At 42.6% G+C, this 22,337-nt stretch overlaps 1 protein-coding gene across 1 annotated transcript in view; it reads left to right on the forward strand.

The window, feature by feature from the left end:
- Positions 1–22,337, forward strand: part of Catspere (catsper channel auxiliary subunit epsilon) — an 83,754-nt gene that overhangs the window by 6,595 nt on the left and 54,822 nt on the right. Inside the window, exons 2-9 of the mRNA XM_055609923.1 lie at positions 3,435–3,483; positions 9,072–9,145; positions 9,913–9,982; positions 10,865–10,929; positions 14,016–14,040; positions 17,424–17,501; positions 19,218–19,324; positions 20,982–21,474. Coding sequence (XP_055465898.1) covers positions 3,435–3,483; positions 9,072–9,145; positions 9,913–9,982; positions 10,865–10,929; positions 14,016–14,040; positions 17,424–17,501; positions 19,218–19,324; positions 20,982–21,474 — 961 coding nt within the window. The remainder of the gene's footprint in view (positions 1–3,434; positions 3,484–9,071; positions 9,146–9,912; positions 9,983–10,864; positions 10,930–14,015; positions 14,041–17,423; positions 17,502–19,217; positions 19,325–20,981; positions 21,475–22,337) is intronic.

Below are 22,337 nucleotides of genomic sequence, written 5' to 3' on the forward strand. Positions count from 1 at the left end.
CACCAATCAGTTCTTTCCTTCTACTTTGTATTGCTGTTTGAGGCAGGATCTTGTTATTTGCATCTCTGTGTTGTGTACTAGGGCTTTCTGGCTGATTCCATCTCTCCCTCCTCCCTTACATAAGACTGTGGGCTCACATAAGACTAGAGCTCCTGCACCTGACTTTTCACATGGATTCCACAGATCAAACTTGGGTTTTTCAGGATTGCACAGCAAGCATTTTCACCTGCCTAGCTACTGTGGTGGTTTGAAAAGAAAATGGCCCCCATGCACTCACGGGGATTGGCACTATTAGAAGGTATGGCTTTGCTGGAGTAGGTGTAGCATGTTTGGAGGAAGTATGTCACTGGGGGTGGGCTTTGACACTTTAAAAAGCCCAAGCCAGGTCCAGTGGCTCTTTGTCTTCCTGCTGCCTGTAGATCTAGATGTAGAACATTCAGCTACCTCTCCAGCACCATGTCTGAATGTGTACTGTAATGCTTTCCTCCATGATGAAAATGGACTAAACTTCTGAACTGTAAGCCAGCCCCAATTAAACATTTTTCATTACAAGAGTTGCCATGGCCATGGTGTCTCTTCATGGCAATAATTAAGACAGCCATTCACTGGCCCAGTGACTCTCTCTAATGTCTGCTTTATCCCTAATTATGACACCTTTTGGTTAGTATCATTTGTTTTCTTTTCAAAATCTCGATCAGCCTTATCATAAGCTTTCTTGCCCCAATCATTTTCATACCTCTTTTTTATTTTATAGATTTTTTTTTGTTTGTTTGTAGTTTTAAAAATCCCTTCTGTGTTGGTGGGCTTATTCTGGCATTCATTCTCTCCAGCTCAGTCACATTCTCTCCCGTTTTCTCTGTTCTTGAAACTGGGTTTCACTGAAGAGCACAGGCTGATCCTCCTTGCCCCAGTCTCCTGAGCACTAACTAGAGGTGTACACCACCACACTCAGCTCTAAGGGCCTGAGACATTTACTGATAGTTTGACGTCCTTGTCTTTTCTCATAGGATTCTATAGCGTATTTATTTCTCTCATAGTACCATTCAGTCACAGCTTATAAGAAGTGATGTGAAATCATTTCATCATTTATTTCAAGGTACTTTTAACTCATGTTATTCTCTATAACCCTTGAATTGTTTGTCAGTGAGTTGGTGGGGTGGGGGGCATTGTTCTGATTTCTGAGGCAAGGTCTCACTCTTCAGCCCAGACTGGGCTTGAACTCCTGACCCTCCAGCCTCCGCTTCACAGGCGTATGTTAGCATGTCCAGCTCCAGCAGTTTGTTTTAAAATTCCAAATATATTACGATATTACTTCCCCCATAATTTTTTTTTTTTGAAACAGGGTCTCTAGAGAGCCTTGGCTACCCTACAACTCACTGTGTAGACCAGGCTGGCCTCAAACTCACAGAGATCTGCCCGACCCTGCCCCCAGATGGTTGGGATTAACAGCATGTGCCACCATGCCTGGCTTTGACGTAACTTCTTAGAGAGGCATCATAGCCACAAACTGTGTCCACATGGTGTTTCTCCTCGGAAGTCTGTCGGTGCTTGCCCTGAGGCCAACTAAGGGGTGAATTAATTGTCCAGCAGGTGTGTGGAGTCAAGCCTGTAATGAGTGGAATGACTTTGAATCCCCAAAATGCTTTCTCAATATTTTGTCAATTTATACATAAATAGGTACAGAGCTTGAGAGAAAATAGTTCCCCCAAATGGCATAATCCATATATTGTAGAAAAAAGGGGGGTGGGGAGAAATGAAACCAGGAAGGGAGTTATCTATTAAGAGATGAAGGAATGTTAAGTGTTAGGGACAATTAAAGCTCTTTAGTTTTTTTAGCTGGGGCCAAGGCCAGAAGTCAAAGCCAGGGCCATAATCCATCTGTGTACCCCCCCACCCACAAGTCCTCTCAGATCTATTTCCAACACTGACACATTAAACAGTTGACAGGAAGAAGGAGCAAGGAGGAGAGGGCATTAGGGTTATTATCATAGTGGTCTGGGTTAGTAAGTTACCTGGAACTTTTACAGTATCCCTCGCTCGCATTCCCTCATGTCAGCCCTGGGGTGAGGTGAAACTGAGGAAGGAGCAGGCAACCAACCAACTGCCAGGAAAGGGAGCCTCATCGTTTAGCCTCCGGAGCATTCACAAACTCAGTTGTGTACTTTAACTCTGTCAGTTAAAATGCCAAAACTACCACTTGTTTTTTTTTTCCTCTCTCCTGACTCTTCTCAATATAATGAAAAGTATCTTATATTAAATCCATAAGAAGTGAGAGATGGTTCACATTTGCTGGGGGGTTAAAAAAAAAAATCCTGCAGTGAAAATCTACTTCATTTTAATTTACAGTGCTACATAAAAGCATGCATTTTCTTTTTTGAGCTGTGTATGTCCATATAAAAGGTGCAAGTTTCTACTGATGGTAAATATCAGTTGAAATAAGAATTCAGAGCACTATTAAGGCTTGTGTAATTTTGACAAAAGAATTGCATAATGGCATCATAGCAACTTCCCCTTACACACAGGAAAAAGGTTTCTGACTTAAAATTTTAGGTGTGAACCATTCCAATGGCAATTAAATATGCAGGGTAGACATGGAAAATTTATCAAAGTGAAAGGAAGGCAGAGGAATTTTAAGATGTTTTCTGAGCATCTCTAACTACATGTGATTTCAAACTGAGATGGATTTTAAATGTAGAGCACCCATCAGATTTCAAGGAATTAGCAAAATCATTATTTTACAGTGATCACGTTTTGGGTTGAATATATCATAAGAATGAATTTTGTTTGGCCTTGTACTTTGTGATTACTTGACAAGGTTTAATTAATCACATGTACACAGAGGCTCACGTTAAATGCCCCCTTAGACAGGTGACTTATGTTGAATTTAAGGGACCCTGGATAATGAAGAGTACAAACATGATCATGATCCAAGGACTTAGAAGTTTCATTTCTAGTATTCTAAGATGGAAACTACTGGTTTTTGAAACTCCAGTCTTTGGTTTTCTAAATTTTCCCTGAGTTTACTAAGTGAAGCAGTCAAACCTAATATGTTCAGTGGTATCTGTTCTATAAAACACATGTGATGAGTATTTACTTCCAGCCAGCTATGGCAGCGGGCTCCTGAAAGCCCAGCCCTCAGGGGAGTGAGGCAGTTGGTTCCCTATGAATTTGAGGCTATCCTGGGCTACACAGTGACTTCCAGAATAAGGAGGAGGACTTAACTTCTCGTGATATTGTAATGCCTCCTGACCTGAACGAGCCCTAAGAAGCCAGACTGGTGGGTAGTGGTCATTACCTTACTTTTAGTTCTAGGTTCCTTTTCCAGGGAGGGTAGAGCTCTTGGAAGCCTGAGTATGTCCTGACCATGTGTAGGATCTCTCATAGGTAGAGGAGAAATTACTGTTAATATTCACACCCTGCCTTTTCCTTCACAGGTATTACATCAATGGCACAGACTATTCCATTTTCAGCACCAGGACTGCTGTAAGTATTGAATTAAAAAAAAATGAGTATTTTTCATTTTTGAACCTTCAAAGAGTTAGTCATCCCCTGTCTGTATCTCCCTTTTCTTCTCATCGTCACCCTGCTGTTGGTACCCTCTCTGAGACGCGCCCTTCAGTATGTCTGTAGTATCACAGCTCACATGGATCTGGAAGGCTGATGCCAGGTGGGGAGGTAATGAAGGAAGGACAGACACATACGGTGAAGCTGGGGATCGGGTGGGCTGTGCACTGTAACGGAGCTTCACCTACTAATGCAGCAACCTGGGGCCTGCGCTGTGTAAGGCTCAGCACAGGTGAAGAAGGGGTCGCTCATTCTGGGCGGGTGTCTGAAGGTGACCAGCCCCTGGCTGTGAACACGAAAGGTGGAAGCTGCAGTTGCTAGGCTTTGCACACACTGAAGTGATTGTCTGGGAGCACACACTTGGTCCAGAGGAAGAAGGCTTTGCCAGCTTTGGGCTTCACCCATGTGGGGAAAGGCTTTTGACAAGTTTCTGCTCTTCAGAAGCTCTGGTCCTTGTCATGGCTGTGCCCATGTCCACAATACACACACAGGACTTCATGCACTCAGGGCTTCGTCTGCTCCCTACAAGATAGGGGAGAAAAACGCAGTGCTAATTTATCTGTTCTTGTGATTTAATAGTCACCAAAAGGTGTTATGATATATAAATGTGTTCTATATAATATATTGGCTAAATATTGAGAAAGAAAACAGTAACTGCTCTTCAGTGGCTGTAAATTTACAGCAGATGTGAACCAGAACTATAAGCGTAGGGTCCTCCCAGGTATAAGCCTCAGCCTCTGTACTACTTTGAAAAATATTTAACAGCAGCCTGGTGTGGTGGCTCATGTCCATAATCCCAACACTCAGGGAGGCAGAGGCATGCGGATGGCTGTGAGGTTGAAGCCAGGCTGGTCTACAAAGGGAGTCTAGGACAGCCAAGGCTACAGAGAGAACCCCTGTCTTGAAAATAAATAAATAAAATATTTAACACCCTATCTAGTTTAAATTCACTCTTTTTAAAAAAGAATTTTGTGTATTAGCACTTAGCCTGCGTATGTGTGTGTGTGTGTGCCACCGTGTTCAGTGGCCTTCGTGGCCAAAGAGAACTCTGAAATCCTGGACGATGGAGTCACAGGCAGTTAGTTTTGAGCTGTCATGAATTTGTTGGGAACCGAACCTGGGTCCTCTGCAAGAGCAGCAAGGGCAGTTAATGGCTGAGCCTTCTCTCTAGCCCCGTAGCTCGTCTCTCAATGCGGCCCACTTACAATGAGAATGTATTCATTCAAATGTATTTCTGTATCCTCCTTGTGATGGACATATGGCTTCCTACTACCACAGACAACTTCTTCTCTAATTCTCTATGGATCTCTGCAGGTTTTTTGTTTGTTTGTGAAGGTTTTGTTGTCTCTGTCTCTGTCTCTCTCTCTCTGTGTGTGTGTGTGTGTGTGTGTGTGTGTGGCCAAGAGTGGAGTCAATGGATACAGACACTATACAAGACAGTTTACAAAAAAATGGCAATTAAAACTTATACTCTCACTTAGTCTAGATCTTTGCCAAAAAGTGAGTATTATTAGACATTTTTTTTTTTTACCAAATCTATTACTATAAAAAAAATGAATTTGCTGCGAGTGACACATGCCTTTCATCCCAGCACTCAGGAGGCAGAGGCAGGCGAATCTCTGAGATTTCAAGGCCAGCCTGGTCTACAAGAGTGAGTTCCAGGACACCTGGGGCTACACAAAAAAAAAAAAACAACCCTCTCTCAAAAAACAAAACAACAACCCCTCCCCCCAAAAAATAAAAAAGAAATGAAATGAAATATGAGCATCATTACCATTGTTTTCAGTTCTCTGCTGAGCAGTAGTTTTTGAGCTCTGCTTTACCTACTGCCCGTTTCCATTTGAGCTTTCTGCCTTCTTGATGACCTATCCCACCACAGAGACGCTTGCTGTTTACTGCTGGTATGGTCACAATAGCAGGTAAATGGAACCAGCCTAGATGTCTGTGGTAGTCCCTTTTCTGTTGCTGTGGTAGAACACCATGACCAAGGCAACTTGCAGAAGGAAGAGTTTGTTGGGGTCTATGGTTTCAGAAGAATAGAAGTCCACCACCATCATGGTGGGGACTCATGACAGCAAGCACTGGGCATGGTAGCTGGAGTAACTGAGAGCTCACATCTTGAACCACACACAGGAAAGAGAGGGAGCTCAAAATGACAGTCTTTTGAAACCGCAAAGCTTGTTCCCCAGAGACTCCAGAGAACTCCAGCAAGGCCACACCTCCTAAGCCTCCCCAGACAGCTACCAACCAGGCACCAAGTATGCAAATTTCCAGTCTATGGGGGTATTTGTTATTATAATATGGGGGCGGGACAGTCGGGAATCGCATGCCATAGCACTCCTGTGAAAGTCAGGGAACTACTTTATGTGGGTTGTGGGGTCAGACAAGTGATGTCACGCTTATGGACAGGCACCCTTTACCGTGTGAGCCACCTTGATAGGCCGGTTCTAAACAACAGAACAAAACAAAACCATGAAATTATCTTTTCCTATCATGAACTTTGGAAGACTAGTTAAACACAACTCTCCTGGCTGCGTTAGTTTTAGAAAGTATTCGGAAATCAGAGTCCCTTCCACGCCGGGCCTCCAGCCGTGGACCCTCCTTCCTCGGCCTGTGTTCGTTCCTCTTCCTCCCCGATTGCATTTCTCTTCCCAGCATTTCTGTGCAGTCTCTGGCTGGCTGGTTTCGAAATTTGTACATTCTCCATGCTGCTCCCACAAGGGTGGAGGACTCAGGGGTGGCTCATCCCAACCTGCGTAGAGCATGGGGGTGCAGGATGCTTTGTCTCTTTGAGTTTAATCCCTGACGTTCAGTGAGGTTCCTTGTTGCCCTTTGGGTTTGGGTCTTTTTTTTGTTCTTCCCAGACGTTCTGTCTTGTTCTGTTTTGAATGAAAGTTGATATAAAAACGTGCACCACCGTCCCTACCTGATTGCACTGGTAACTTGCTATTACTGTGACAAAATACCTTGCAAGATGCAGCTTAAGGAAGAAAAGGAGGCATGGGACAGTGAGAGGTTGGCTGCTGGCATCTACAGCATAACCAGACTCTCAGCTACTTCCTTGAGTTCTTTTTCCTGCTACCCTTTTCCATCCCAGTCCCTTCCCAACCCTCCAACGTGAGGTAGGAGAGAAAGAAAGACTTCAGCAGCGGGGGAGCAGCAGCCAATGCTTCTCTTGGGGCTCTGGTATTTTTATACCCTCTAAAGAGTTCCCCAGAATTCCAAACGTAAACTATCTTCAGCTGGCAGAATCACACCCCCCCTCCTAGAGCATGAGACAAATCATAGTCAGCTGCTGTGGCCAATCTGAAGCAGCCCCGTATTCCCACACCTGGGACTTAAAAGCAACAACAGCAAAACAATATTCACATAATATTTCTGTGTTCTTAAAGAAACCAAAATTCTCACTACACTAGAGCCTGGAAGTAGAGAGTGCACAGGAAGTGAGGCCCAGTATAACAAACAGCTCAAGGCCCACTTTCAGTGACCCAGTTCCCCAGGGAGGCCTTCTCAAATGGCACCACCAGGTGGGGCCCAAGTGTTCAAACACATGAGCCCAATGGGGAATCATTCACTTTCAAACCATAGCGTGAGTATATTAGAGTTCTCTAAAGGGTCCATTAGATTTATTAGACTGGCTTACCAGCTATGGTCTGAGACGAGAAACGATGCCTGTCTCCTGGTGGGAAGACCAAAAACCCGGAAGTTGTTCAGTCCAAGAGCCTGCCCATCTCGGCACTCACGCTCCAGCGTTGGAGACCCAGGGAAGTCCTAAAGAGCTTCAGGTCTCTTGTCCACATTGGAATCCTGAAGAAGTAGCTTCTAACACCAAGCAAACGAATGTCTCAGGAATGGGACAGATGAACTTGCAGGACAGAGTGAGGGCAAACAGGCAAAAAGCAAAAGCTTCCTTCTTCCTGTTTCGTTTATGTGGGCTGCCACCAGAAAGTCTGGTTAAGATTTAGAGCAGATCTTTTTGCCTCAAATGATCCAATCAAGAAAATCCCTGACAGGTGTACCCAGCTGCTTAAGTTTTAGTTGATTCTAGGTGCAGTTAAGTTGCTAACTAAGATCAGCTATCACAACAGACACTTATAAGCATCATTTTTTCCCTATAAATAAATGGTTATTTTCTTTCTACAAATTCCTTTTTTTTCTCTTTTCAAAAAAATTTCCTTTCTTCTGAGTGATGTTCCCTGCTGTTCTTTTATTCTCATAGTGATAACTGAGTTTGTCATCAAGCATATTTCTCTTATATACATATAAGGCTATAAATACCCTTTTAGCCATTACTTAAATGGTATATGGTAATTTTTTATAATATCAAATGCTATCACTTGATTTTTTTTTTTTGCAAATATTATGTGATTTACATTATGATTGTATTCAAAGAATCATTCAGAAGTCCGCTTGGATTTGTTTTTGCTTTAAGATTACAGACACTCTAAAATTGTTTTCAGCCAAGCTTTCGAGGACTTTTAACTTTATATTGCTGATATTGAAAGGAATAGTATTATACTGGCTGATTTTGTGTCTACTTGACATAAGGTGGGTTCATCAGAGAGGAAGAAGCCCCAGTTGAAGAAATACCTCCGTGAGATCCAGCTGTAAGCCATTTTCTCAATTAGTGATCCCTGGGGGAGGGCCCAGTCCATGGTGGGTGGTGCCATCTCTGGAATGGTGGTCCTGAGTTCAATAAGAAGGCAGGCTGAGCCAGCCATGGGAAGCGCCCCTCTGTGGCCTCTGCATCAGCCCCTGACTCCAGTTACCTGCCCTGTTTGAGTTTCCCAATTGGCGACAGCAATGTGGAAGAGTAAGCTGAATAAACCCTTGCTTTCCCAACTTGCCTTTTGATCATGGTGTTTTATTGCAGCAATAGAGACCCCAACTAAGATAAGTATGTATTATAATATTAATTCACTGAGGCTGATTAGGACTTTCTTTATAAGTGTGGTCAATTTTGGTAAACAACCTATGTGAGAGCAAAAAGAATGTATATGTTTTCTATTGGTTAATTTTAGGAATATATATATATCTTATTCTATTTGGCTGGTATTATATATTCTACCCGGAGATACTGAGTTGCACTCCTAGCTTTCTCTCTCTCTCTCTCTCTCTCTCTCTCTCTCTCTCTCTGTGTGTGTGTGTGTGTGTGTGTGTGTGTGTGTGTGTGCGAGCGCGTGCGCCAGTACTGGAGAGCAGAAGAGGAAGTAGAAAGTAGGAGCCAATGAAATGGAGTTACAGGCACTTATGAGCCTGATGTGTGTGCTGGTAACTAAAGCCCTGTCCTCTGATGGAGGAGCCATCTCTTTTCAGCCTCAAGGGTATCAGTTGCTGGTGTGTCACAGATTTTCCTTAGACATTCTTCTTTGAACAGTATTAAAGGAACTAAATTTTAGGATTTTTTTTTAAAGTAGTACAAGCCAGATAATTGAATCCACAACTGAACACTGAGATGAACACGGTTTTGTTGTTGTTCTAACATGAACTTTTATCACATTTCTTAGATTGAGCTAGAGTATGAAGGAAGCACATTTATATCATGGGATATACCGAACGTTTGTACAGCTGAAGACACAAAGTAAGCTTTTTGTTGTTGTTTGTTTGTTTTTGTGTGAGTTTTTTTTTTTGCCATATATGTATATACACACATCCATTTGTTTCTACATGTAAAAATGACATTCATTCACATAATAATCTGGATGTTCAGACTTCAAAGCTCTGACTTCATGTAAATTTCCTTCCACTAAACACACATAAAAAGAAAGGCTAGATTGCTTTGAAAAGAGAGATAAAATGTACTGTGGTGGTTTGAGTGAGAATACTCCCAACCCCTAGTCCCCTTACCCCACTCTCCGATAGGCTATACATTTGCATGCTTCTTCCCCCAGTTGAACTGTTTGGAAGGATTTAGGATTTAGGTGTGGCCTTATTGGAGTAGGCGTGGCCTTGCTGGAAGAGGTGTGTCCCTTGGGGTAGGATTTCAAGTTTCAAAAGCCCACGCCTGGCCCAGTGTCTCTCTCTGCCTGCTGCCTGGGGATCAGGATGGAAGGCTCTCAGCTACTGCTCCGTGTCTGTCTGCCGCCCACCATGACGATAACAGACTAAACCTTTGAACCTGTAGGCAAACTTTCTTGTGTAACAGTTGTCTCGGCCATAGTGTCTCTTTACAGCAATAAGACAGTGGCTGAAACAGCTGCTATTTTAGAGGGTTTTTTTTTATTTGTTTTGCCTTTACATTCTACCATACAATTGAATTGCTTAAGCTTAAAAGTGGTGGGTGGATTTTTAATCAGCTTTATATGCATTTGTAATTACTTCCTCTTCTTTGTTCTATTTCAACACTAGATCATCCAGGACAAAACTACACTGTTCTTCTTCTGGAATTCACAGAATAAAACCAAATGTCAAAAGCCCAGTAAGCTGATTTTTTTATGTTTTTTTATGTTTTATTGAATCTAGAAAAAAATAATCACTGCTGCATTCCCATTTGGCCTTCCGAACACAAAATTGCTTTAAATGCTTTTAGTCATAAATATCAGTAAGAGCTATTTCAAAATTACTGTCAGGCTTTTCATGTCAGAGTACACATTGTGAAATGATACGTTATTTTTACTTCAGTTTCCCTTTTTTATTTGCTCATTCATTCGCTCGTGGTGCTGGGGACTGGACCCAAGGCCTTGTACATGGTTCAGCTAATGCTGCAACCTCTGCTATTCAGCCCCTTCATCATTAGTATGCTAGAGTCTGTGTGTTAACGGTACTGTTGGAAGAATGGGTCTCATGTCACAGATCGCAATGGCAATACCTACCCAGAACCAAAAGCCAATTGAAGTTTGGTTTTGGTTTGTGTTTTTTGTTTTTTGTTTTTAATTCCACCCCCATTTCTTCAACTCAAGAAAACACGTGTGACTGCAGATAAATGAGAGTAACGCTGAATCTGTGGGTTAGCAAAAAGAGATAGTTATAACATCCAAGATCATCCCTGCACGTTGCCGACTACACCCTGCCCCCTAGGCAGTTGGCTCATACACCTGCGGGTCCACAAGGGAGAAAGTAAGACAGACACAGTGAGGACAGCAAGTTGCCAGACCTGCCATGTGTTCTGTAAACATAGGGAAGCCGGGGCGTTGAGTACCTTCTGCATGTAAGTTATTGATTACAGCCTAGAATCTATTTTCCTCTACTCTTAACTAACAGTCCTCTGTGACGTTTTAGGCTTATGCGGCAAATATGTCCACATTTGTATCTCTTTCAAATCTAACATCTTTATTTCTTTTGCATTTTCTTTTAGGACCAGGAAGATACACGCTACCTGCTTGTGCATGACTCCTACATTTGCTTCATGTGGTATTACACAGTCATGTAAGTAACACACAGAGTAAAAGGTAATTAAGGCTTGTAGAGTATTTAGCTCTCACTTTAAAAAAAAATCAATCACAGATGCATTGTCCTCATCACGATTTGTATATAAACCTTTTCTTCACCAACCAGGATATTCTCAAATGCATTGCCAAAGCAGTGTTGAATTAGAAGGTACAAAAATATCAACCACTACAATTTGAGCACTTAGTGCATGGATGTGTCTGTCCGTCTGTCTTTATACAAGGTCTCTCTGTGTAGCCCTGGCTAGCCTGAACTTAGCTCCTACATCACGATAGCCTCCATCCTGTGAGGATCCTCTTACCTCTTCTTCTGGAGAGTTGTGACCACAAAGAGTCCAACAAGGCCCCAGCTTCGTTTTTTATACACATTCTTTCTCTTAGTTTTCATAACGACCATAGGTACGTAAGAATCTTATCTTTATTGAATAGAGCAGGAAGTGTACGTTTGGGTGGGTTGAATATTAGAACCGAAACGCAAGGTGCTGGAAGACACTGGGAGACTCTGAGTTTTCGGGCCACAGGGCCCATCTGTCTCCAAAGACTCTGTCTTGTACCACTCTTCAGCCACTACTTAACACAAAAGTGGATGACTGTAGCTATAAAAGGAAGGAGTGGATTTGGTAATACTTGGTTAATTGTGTGTGAAGTTATTCGATGAATAAAGACAAAAATGCCCAGCAAGTCGGAGCGTGCGTTAGCAGCATGGTGAAGGTGGCGTGCATTTTGTGGATGAATGGCACGTACCCCTTCCTTTTTATTTCTACTTTGCATCTATTTTCTTGGAGGAAGCCTTCCTCCCTCTTCCGTGACAATATCTTCAAGTTCTTCTGACTTACATGGTGACAGTGCTACCACCCGCTTTCACTGGCTGCGTTAACGATTGGCACGTGACCTGGGCAGAAGCAAGTAGAACGCTCACACTTGCCCGTAAAGCACGGTCGTTGCCACCAGCTTCATTATCTTCTTTTCATGATACTTAACACCAACCTCCCCCGAGTCTCTTGAGGAAGCACGGTTTGCGTCGCTGATACTCGCGGAAATGCCAGGCTTCTGTCTTTGTTTTCAATCATTAGCCCCCCCTCCCCCCATTGGTTCTGAAACCACTGAGCAACTGACAAGGGCAAATTCGCAAGTAAAACTCCTGGTAGAGGGGGGTTGGGAAAGAAAAACCTGCCACTGTCACCAAACTGGCTACTTTCTGCTCCTTCTAAAGAAAAGAACTTGGAAGCTTCCAGAGAGGAAAATCTATGTCAGTGATCTGAATGCTTGTGTCCCTACCCAAGCTCATATTGTAGCAGCTGGTGTAGGGCTTTGGGACATGATAAGATCATAAGGGTGGAAACCTTATGAATAGGATTAGTGCCCTTATGGCGGACACTCCCTACCCTATTCACAGAGAAACCACTCTAACCCACGAGCCAGGAAGTGGCCGACTCCCTGATGGTGTGCTTCCCAGCCACAGGAACAATGGGAAATTAATGTCAAAGCCACCTACTTGCTGTTTTCATGATTGCCAGACAAGCCCAGATATCTTCCTAGAAACCCTGAAAGTCACTTACTGGGTTACCGTTCTCACTTATGCACACTGAACTCCAAGAGTTGGGACCAATCAAGACGAGCCCCCAGGCAGCCCTGAGCCAGCTATGTCTTAATTAGTGATGGGGGCGGACCCAGCCCACTGTGGTCATGCCATCCCTGGGCTGGAGGTCCTGGGTGTTCTATAAGAAAGCAGACTGAGAAAGCCATGGGGAGCGAGCCAGTAAGCAGCACCCCTCCATGGCCTCTGCACCAGCTCCTGCCTCGAGGTTTCTTCCATGTTTGATTTGAGTTTCTGTCCTGACCTCCATCAGTGATAAACTGTGAGTGAATACGGAACTGTGGGCGAAGTAAACCCTTTCCACCCCAAGTTGCTTTTGGTCATACCGTTTCGTCACAGCACTAGGAACCCCTAACTAAGACACCAACTAGATGACTGTAACAATTTCTTTTTAGTTTTTCATTTTCAGAAAACTGAATCCCTATGTTTATTTTTTTGTGAACTCCCTCCTTCTCTAAAGATTTTCCTAAATCCATATTTTATAAGCAAGAATCTTTGGTTCTTCACTGTGATGCCGCAAGGCATTTGTTTGCAACTACAGGTGAAGCCATAAAAATTCTAGAGCAGGAGTTCTCAACTTTCCTAATGCAGTATCAGTCACTCTTCGTATTGTATTTTCTGTGAGTATAGACAAATGCATAATGGTGGGTCTCCATCATCCTGGCATCACACACAGTATTTTCACCATCCTAAAATTCTTTTCTCCTACCTGGGCCCTAAAAATCACTTTTTAAAAATTACCTCTTCCTATAGTTTTTCATTTTCTAGAATGACATATAGTTGGAATTATACAGCATATAATGTTTCAGACTGGCTTTTTTTCCTCAGTACTATGCATTTAAGATTCCAACACCATAGCCTTTTGTGATGACAAATGAGTAATAGATTTTTTTGGTAAATAAGTATACATACATACATATATATATATGTAGTTTGTTTCATTTTTTATTTACATTTGACATTGAATTCTTTGTATCCATGTAACAAAATATAAAGAGACTATCCAAAGGTTTAGAAACATGTGTGCTGCTCTTTGTGACATCTTGGGACCTGCTGGGAACAGGACCTCTAAAAGGCAAGTATGTCTGGAAGACTGTGGTACAATGCCATTTTTGCTGGCTAGAAGTAAGGTCTCTGAAACCAAAGGAAGCACAGAACATATCTTTAAATTGAAGGTGTTTATGCCCAAGGTGAAACTAAATTCTACTTGGGCAAGAGATGTGTTTGTGTAAAAAAAAAAAACAAAAAAACAGCAATGTGAATCCTGGAGCAACCGTCCTACAAAGGCCATCAGACACAGAATCCAGAATCCATGTGATGCTATACCCTTCCTGGACATAAACTAGTGAGAAGTAAATTAATTAAAAAAATAAATGAAAAAATAAGAACCATGTATATTGAAAATATAGCATTCCGACTAATGCGTCACATTGTATTTGCTAACATGTATTTCCTTTTTCTCCCAACAGAGACATTTTGGATACCTTAACCCAGGTAACTTTTATCAGTTTTGCATATCTACAGAATGTCACTACCCCGTGTTTTCCCTCTATCGCCTATGTTTCCAGGAATTTCCCAAAGTACTCTTGCCATAAATGCTCCCTAGTGTGGTGGTCCCAGCCTGGCCTACAGAGCAAGTTCTAGGACAGCCAGGGCTACAAAGAGAAACCCTGTCTCAAAAACAGCAACAACAACACAAAGTTAGATTTTCCTTTCCTTAATATGTAATAACTGAGTTGACCACAAAATCTTCAGCATGCCCAAATTCTACTAAAGATGCTGGGAAGAAAATGTGCTAATATTTTGAAAGGCACCAGCACCAGACCGTGTCACCTGAGTTCTAGCCTTTGAGGAGCAGATGCTGCTGCCGACATCCCAGCCGGGTATGAATGCCTGGTGTCAATCATGTCTTCATCTTTGTGCTGGGCACACACTCCCATTATTGTGTCATTAGAGCTGGTTTTACAAACATTATACAAAGCTGCTTATTCAGCTGACAAATCCAGCACAATTTTAAAACCTAAAAAACTGACATATTTCTAAAATATGCAAAAATTTGGAGTAAAATAACAACAAGAGGTATCTAGAGCAAGCAGAGGCACTTGCTGTGCCAGACCTAGTGACCTGACTTCCGGTCCCAGAACCCACGGAAGTGTGGGAGGGCAGAAACAGTTCCACACAGCTGTCCTCTTACCTCCACATAGGCACCACGACACATACAACCACCAGCTGCTTATAACACACACACGCACAATAATAAATAAAAATTTTAAATGAATGTCTAGAAGACATAAAACAATCATATGCTATGCTACATTGGCATCATCCGACTTAGAAATCTGTCAGAATCACCCAGGATATCATCAAAGTAAAGGATACAAAACACTATCACGGTACTTAGGACATTTTCGCCAAGATTTTCCAAAAAGAAAGACTTCAGTCCAACATTTAAGAACCGTGACAAAAGCCTGCGACTCAGCTCATCACAACAAAACAGCAATGAAGATAAGAGAAGCCTCAAAGGTCAGACCATCTCAATGGCTAGCTCGGATGCAGCTAAAATAATCACTAGGAAGCAGCAAATATTTAAATGCAGTGAATAATTTAATACGGTAACTACTGACAATGCTGTAGCTAACACCGGACACTGTGTGTTGATTGCAAACATTCAGAGCGCTCAGCAGGCTGTCTACCTCCCCAAGGGCCAAAGAACTGAGACGGTAGGCCATGCATTCTGCAACCAGCAGATGTTTAACTTTGAAATCAGGAACAGACTTACTTAGAAAATCTGCAGGTTCAATTCTTTTTTTGTTTTGTTTTCCTCTCTCAGTAGGCCTTGAGCTTAGAATCCTCCTGCCTCCACTTCCAGAACTGCTGGGATTACAGACATCTACCATCACACCCAGTCTCCACCTCAGGGATATTTTTCACACGTGAGTGTTTTGCCTGCATGCGTGCATGTGCACTAGGCACGTGCAATGCCTGTGGAGGCCAAAAGAGGGCACCCAATCTCCCGGAACTGGAGTTACAGGCGGTCATAAGCCACCAAGGGGGTGAATCAAGCCTGGCCTCTCTGGAAGGGCAGCCGGTGCTCTTAACCACTGAGCGATCTCTCTCTAGTCCCCATATGATGGAGATTTTTAAGTACAGGTGTTCATGGGTCATAAAAAAACGAAGCCAAAATGAAAATTACAAAGTAATTACAAAAGTTCTAACTAAAAATTACAAAGTTGTAACTAAATAGTGAAGACTTCCAGGCAGATACAGAAAGACAGCCAAAACAACCATCCCCATCCTAATAACAACCCAGAAGAAAATGTGCAAGGAAAATGAACGTGGACCTTGAGCAGGGGTGGGGTGGGCGGGGGCCGGGTGGGGGCCCCAACGTTTCCTCATAGGACAAACACAGAGTCAAACTACATCGAAATACCATTTCCAACTCACTGAGCAGCACGGAGTGGGGGTGGTATAGAGGGAAAGGGCTCTCACATATTGCCGTGGAAGGCCTAACACTGAGACTGCTCTGAGGTAGCCAGGAAAATCACATTGTGAAGCCAGCAAGGAGACACAGTGTATCTATGTCATGGGATGGGGGGAGGGACATTGCCGTACACCTTGGTGACCTGGGTTTGATCCCTGGAACCCAAGGGTCCCAGTGAGCTTTACTCATCAAGTTGACTGAGCCTGCAGTCGTTTGACAGGAAAGCATACACTGAGGAGCTGCCTGGACCAGACTGGCCTATGTGCCAGTCTGTGAGGAACTCTACGCAGCATACGTTGTATTAAAAGGAGGAGAGAGATTATCTTTACTGATTCTATACAAAGGTTTTTCAGACTTTACTGAAATAGAGACAGTGACTAATTGGTCACCTGTGGACTTATGGGAACCAGGTAAGGGGAAAGAGAGGCATTTTGTTGTTGTTCTATTTTAAATATAATTTGCTCTTGTAAATAAATTATTCAAGACAAAAATAAGGAAACGGAAACAGAAACTCAAGAAAACAAAACAAAAGACCAAAAGAAAAGAAAGAGAAACCACTCATACCAGTTTCTATTGAATTTCCACACAGGTCAAGTGCCAAGGACAAGTTACAAATAATAGGCAGAGTACCATTTTCGGTAAAAAAAAAAAAAGTGTGGAAGTGTATAGGAAGGCTGCCATGTCTGTTTACAGATATACAGAAAAATGTGTGATCCGTAATACAGAACATTATCATCAGTTCCTTCAAGAAATAGAAAGACGTTTATTTACCCCTTCACAGACCTTTGTATTGTTCTAGTTATTAAAAACTACAAAATACTGATTTTGATGTTTTAAAATAGAGAATAACAAAACCTTTAATTTTAATTTTATATGTGTGCATATTTTTCCTACACGTATGTCTGTGTACCGCTTACATGCATGGTGCCTGTGGAGGGAGAAGAGGACATTGGATCCTTTGGAACGGGGATCACAGATAGTTGTGAGCCACCATGTAGGTGCTGGGACTTGAACCCAAGTCTCCCTCTGTGTTCTTCACCACTGAACCATTGCCCCATCACCAATAATGAGAACTTTGAAAATAGTTAAGAACATTTTGAGTAGTTTTGTCACACACAAAAATAATGAAATTTGTACAAAATATAAGGAAATGCCAATGCACACATATAATATGTTTCGTTCATACTCAACCTTATCCTTCCCTCTAACTACTTAACTACTCTGAGATTCCCCCTCCACTCCAGCCCCTCCTGACCTGATTCTCTCTCTCTCTCTCTCTCTCTCTCTCTCTCCTTCTCTCCCTGTCTTTCTTTGTCTCTCTCTCATTCTCTCTCTCTGTCTCTCTGTCTCATAACCCACTGAGCCCAATGTGTGCCTCTCATGCTTTCTTTTATAGATTATCACTGTGTGGGTGTTTGATCCAGAAAGTGCCAGCGCAGAAGAGCTGCTCTGGACTGCAAAGACACCTTCGCTGGTAACTATACAAATATAATCACAGATAAGATCATGACAGTCGCCTGTCTTTTTCTGAGGACCGAGTTTAAACTATGATCAATGATAGCAGTTTAAGCCTCCTGAAGCCAGCGTAAAACACTTTTATAGTCCCCTTGTTTAGTCTAGTCATCATAGGTATTTTGACCTTGCACTTGAGCTCTACAATTATAAACCTGTCTGTTGAGCATTCTTCTCATATGGGTGAGGAGGTGGGTCCTTCGTGCACTCTTAAGTACACATACATATCCTGGGAGCATCTCCACTGAAGCCATGCTTCAAAAACATAGCTAAGGCGTAACACAGCAAATATGTCAGCCCTCATTTATATTCATCACCAATTTGCTGCTTTGTAGATTGAAATTTTGCATTCTCTTACAACTAAAACACACTGAGGAAAATCCTATCGTAGCAAGGCAGGAACTCTGTTATGGGGGTGTGGTGCTTGGGCAAATGAGATGTTAGGGGTGGAGGCAGGCCAGGGCATGTGTGCAGAGACCAGAAGACAGCTCTGTAGAGTTGGTCGTCTCTCTCCTTCCACCTTTATTTGGATTCCAAGGATGGAACTCAGGATGGCAGGCTTATGCCATGGCAGCAGCCCTCAGAGCTGCGTTCTGTCTGGCCCCAGGCCATTGGTCATTAACTTTCTAATCCCGTCTAAGCCTATTCATTGGCCTATTCTTATCAGTGGTAGACATTTTACTTGGTTGCTAACACAAACCTCCTCTTTCACATTTACAGCTTCCTACTATTTAAAAGTGTGTTCACATATGTGTTCTAATCAAGCACAGTATCCATATTACAATAGAAAGCTAGCATGGAATAAATATTCTTGTTCCCTTATGGTTAACAAGTAAAATAGAAACATTAAAATATCTAACTATTTATCTGCCCTTTGAATACAGGCACTTCATATGAAGCTTTTGAGAGACTTAAAATACAAGGATCACATTTTCTTATCTTCCCTCTACTTGTTAAATTAGGCTTTTATTTTAAAATGATTTTACATTTACACAATTATGGCAAAGAATGTGCCTCCTTTTATCTTATATTGGTCACAACTTATGAAATACTGATACATTGTTATTAACCGAAGTCTATATTGGTCTTTCCTCAGTTTCCCCCAATATTCCCTTTCTCTGTCCCCAAGTACCATTGCGGTGGTTTTACATTTTTTAAATTATGGTGCCACTAAGGTTGGTCAGCAGATAAAGATTTTTTTTTTTCTGCCATGCCTAAATTACCTGGGTTCTATCACGGGGACCCAGGTGGAGGAAGGAGAAAAGTGACTTCCTCAGACTGTCCTGTGACTCCCACATGCACACCGTGGCAACATAGATCTCTACCCACAACAGCACAGAATAAACAATCGGACACTAGGTTTCTGTATTTCGGGATCTCCACAGTCTTCATTCACATAGGATTCTGATACCACAAGAATGTTTTCACTATGTTAGATCCTTTACCATGGCTTATATTCATTGATAGACTATGACATTTATCGTTCATGAAATTCTTGCAGGGAGGAAGCTAGATAGTTAAAAGAAACAAAGATAAATCTGGAAAGTATGTTGAATATATAAGCATAAACAATATCTTAACTAAAAGAACAAAGTTAATACAGCATTAGAGACATGAAAGTACTTCCAAACACCTTTGGTTGTGAAAACAATAAAAGAGAAACTTTTTTTTTTTTCAGAATTCCAGAATACTAACCAAGCAGCTCAACACCCTGGGACAGCAGCCATACATATACACAATTGAGAAGAGAAAAGTCTACCACCCACAGCCCTTAACTGCAGATGGGTATTTAATTTTTTTTCTAAATTCATCTTTAATTTAAAAAAATCAGAAGCTTTGAAAGAGATTTGAAAACATTAGTGGACTTTTATGAAGTGCATCTGACATGTGATTTTCAAGGGAAGAATTCTTTTATGGTACAGGAAACCAGTCAAATTCTTAGATGATGGTTTCACTATTTGGTTCAAAAACCTAACCCTCAATCTAAAAGCCTCATTAGAGGTGGCGATAAGCCCAACTGCTCCCTGCCCAGCCGTGAAAATGGGCTCCCGTGGGGTGATGGGTTGTGATAGTAGCTGGTTTCACCAGTGCTCACTGGCACACCCACTCTGCTACCCACAAACTCAAGCTTGAGAGGTAACATGGTAACTACAGAATGTAGTAGGTCGCCACAGACAGCTTCCCCAACCTGCTGAGAGCGTTGGCTCAGGCAGGGTGCTGGGAACTAATGGAAACAGTACTGTCCTCCACAAGGGAACAGACATGCTCTGACAGAGGCGAACACAGGCTGAGGTGTGGCATATAGCAATGCTTGACTCCCGCCTGCAGGACAAGGGAGTAGGGAACGCTCTCCCGAAAGTGAAGTTACCAGGTCAGAGAGCTTTCTAAGTGTGGGTGGAGAGCCTTCAAACTGGGGCTTAGGAGAACAGACAGATTCTAAGAGATGTGGAAGATGGTCATGAGTAGGAAGAATAACACCTGCCATTCAAAGGATCTTCGCAGCACTGATAAGCTCCATTCTTCCTGCTCTTATAACGCTTGGGGAGTGGATGGCAGGAGAAGCCATCCATCTAAAACCAGACCGAAGGCCTTCTCTGACGTGGCGGAAAGGTAGGGAGGTTCTGATAACACGTTCCTTTCCTGTTTTTAAGAAGCGTTGCTGAACGATAACTTACATGCCGTATAACCCGGCCTTTTAAACTGGAGTTTGAACTAACTCAGTGTGTCCGGCGCATTCCCACCTGTCCACCCAGTGCCACCGCTGTTCTGCACTGTTGGCTCATTTTGAAGTTGGTAAAGCATCTTGGCTATTCTTTCCTTCGGCTGTTAGGGATAATGCTGCCGCGGGCATCTGTGTGCCGATTTTCAAGTGGCGGCGTGTTTTGTTTCTCCTCGGTGTCTCTTTGGAAGTCACCCAGTTCCTTTGAGGAATGGCTAGAGTGCACAGTTCCAAAAATCACTGCCCCGTTCAGCTCTCCCCCAGCAGTATATGAAGTCTCCCATTTCTCCACAGCCACTGCACAACACCTGTCACTGTCTGCTTTACACATGGATAGCCATAGGAGCGCTCACCGGTGTAACTAGTCAGCTGTTCAGCTTCAGACACAGGGAGGAAAGGCATGCTTCCATGACGTGTCTTCGTGCTTCCATGACGTGTCTTCGCTTGCCACTCATGATGCTATGGGAAGCTATCTGTTAAGATAGAGGGGAGCAGGGCTGTTTGTTTGTGTTTACTGAGACACACCGCAGAAGAAAGAATATCAAAAGTCAGTATTATTTCCCTCTGTCGGAGTGGAGGCTAAAAAAAAAAAACTGAGCCATGGCAGCTTATGTTGATAAAGCCTATTTTTTTTTTAAAGCGTAAACTCTATGAGATGAATCAGAGGAAGGAGAGACCATTGTACCCACTCCTTTTTCTTCTCTTTCATTTTTCTTTCCTTAGAACATGGACCATCAAACTGCCAATGACCTCAGACGATTTACTCAAAGTCCTGAAAGGAAACCAAGTGGCTTTCCAAGATTGCTTCATTGCAAACCTCCCTTTCCTGCTGACATTTCCTTTGCTCCCCTTACCCGAGGTCCCTACAGGTCTCTCCCTCACTCTGCCAGCTGGGAACCAATTGATGTCTACCTGGGGTGCCTGCATCCCTTCATTTGCTGTCCTGGTCACTGAAAAGGACACCTTTCAAACGAATGATTCCTTCCGCACCTGGAACAGAATAACTGTCCCTCCAGGTATCCTGAGTGATGCTCAAAGGCAAAATGTGTCAGGTGTGACCGTGTTCGCCAGTGGACTTATTTTTCTAATAAATGGTGACCTTTACTATAAAAGTAGCAAAGAATTCGTAAAACTGGGCTCAAGTAAAGGTGTTCCTGAAACTGAAATTATTGGCATGACAAGAAGAAAGTGGTGTCAGATGCAATATCTATTTAAGGTTAGTGAACGATGATGTGTGCAAGCACGCGTGTTATCAACGTATATTTAGAACTATTACTATACTGTTTGTTCAGGGACATATTGGGGATCTATTAAGCAGCATTTTGCATGGTTATTATCACTCCCAGCCAAGGACTAACCCCACTTAGCTTCTAAGATCAGACAAGATTCAGCATATTCAAGCTTATATGGTGCTACAGACACAGTTATTTTATCTAAAGATACAAACAGCTGTATCTTTTGGGTCAAAGTTTCCTGAGGTCTCTTAGCAGTAAAGATTCATTACCAGTGACAAAGAATAAAATCAATCCTGTATACTATCATACAGAGCAATGCAGTCATATTGTTGGGATAAAAGCTCCCCCCCCATATGTTTTCCCAAAAGACCCTGTTGTGCTTTCAAAAGCAATCAAATTATTACAATATATTATGGATAATAGATACCAAAGCATTCTCATTACAAAACATTAAAAAATATTGCACAAAATTTAAATGTTTTTTTAACTGCATTGCTGCGCTCCTAAGGAAATATGTTATAGCAAAAACAAGCACATAAGTTGAATGTTAAGATGTGTGTGGTAGCCAAAGTGACCAGGAAGGATAGTGCTGAAGGACAGGCGACAATTCCAGTTGCCTTGAGTCCTGCACAGCGGTGGGTGGGTTTGCCTCTGTTGGTAGTGACGGGGCTTCCTTACAACATTCTCTGCTGAGGTTCTAAAGAGCACGGATGCTCTAACACCCACCTCATAAACACTCCTAAGACATTTTATAACTCCACAGCACAGAACCGACCAAGCCGCTCCCCACCTCAGAGCAGCCGGCTCCACTCTCTGTTTGATGTGCTCTGCTTAACTTTACCAA

Source organism: Psammomys obesus, unplaced genomic scaffold (assembly GCF_907164565.1).
Source record: "Psammomys obesus unplaced genomic scaffold, mPsaObe1.curated_primary_1811, whole genome shotgun sequence".
Taxonomy (NCBI): Eukaryota; Metazoa; Chordata; class Mammalia; order Rodentia; family Muridae; genus Psammomys; species Psammomys obesus.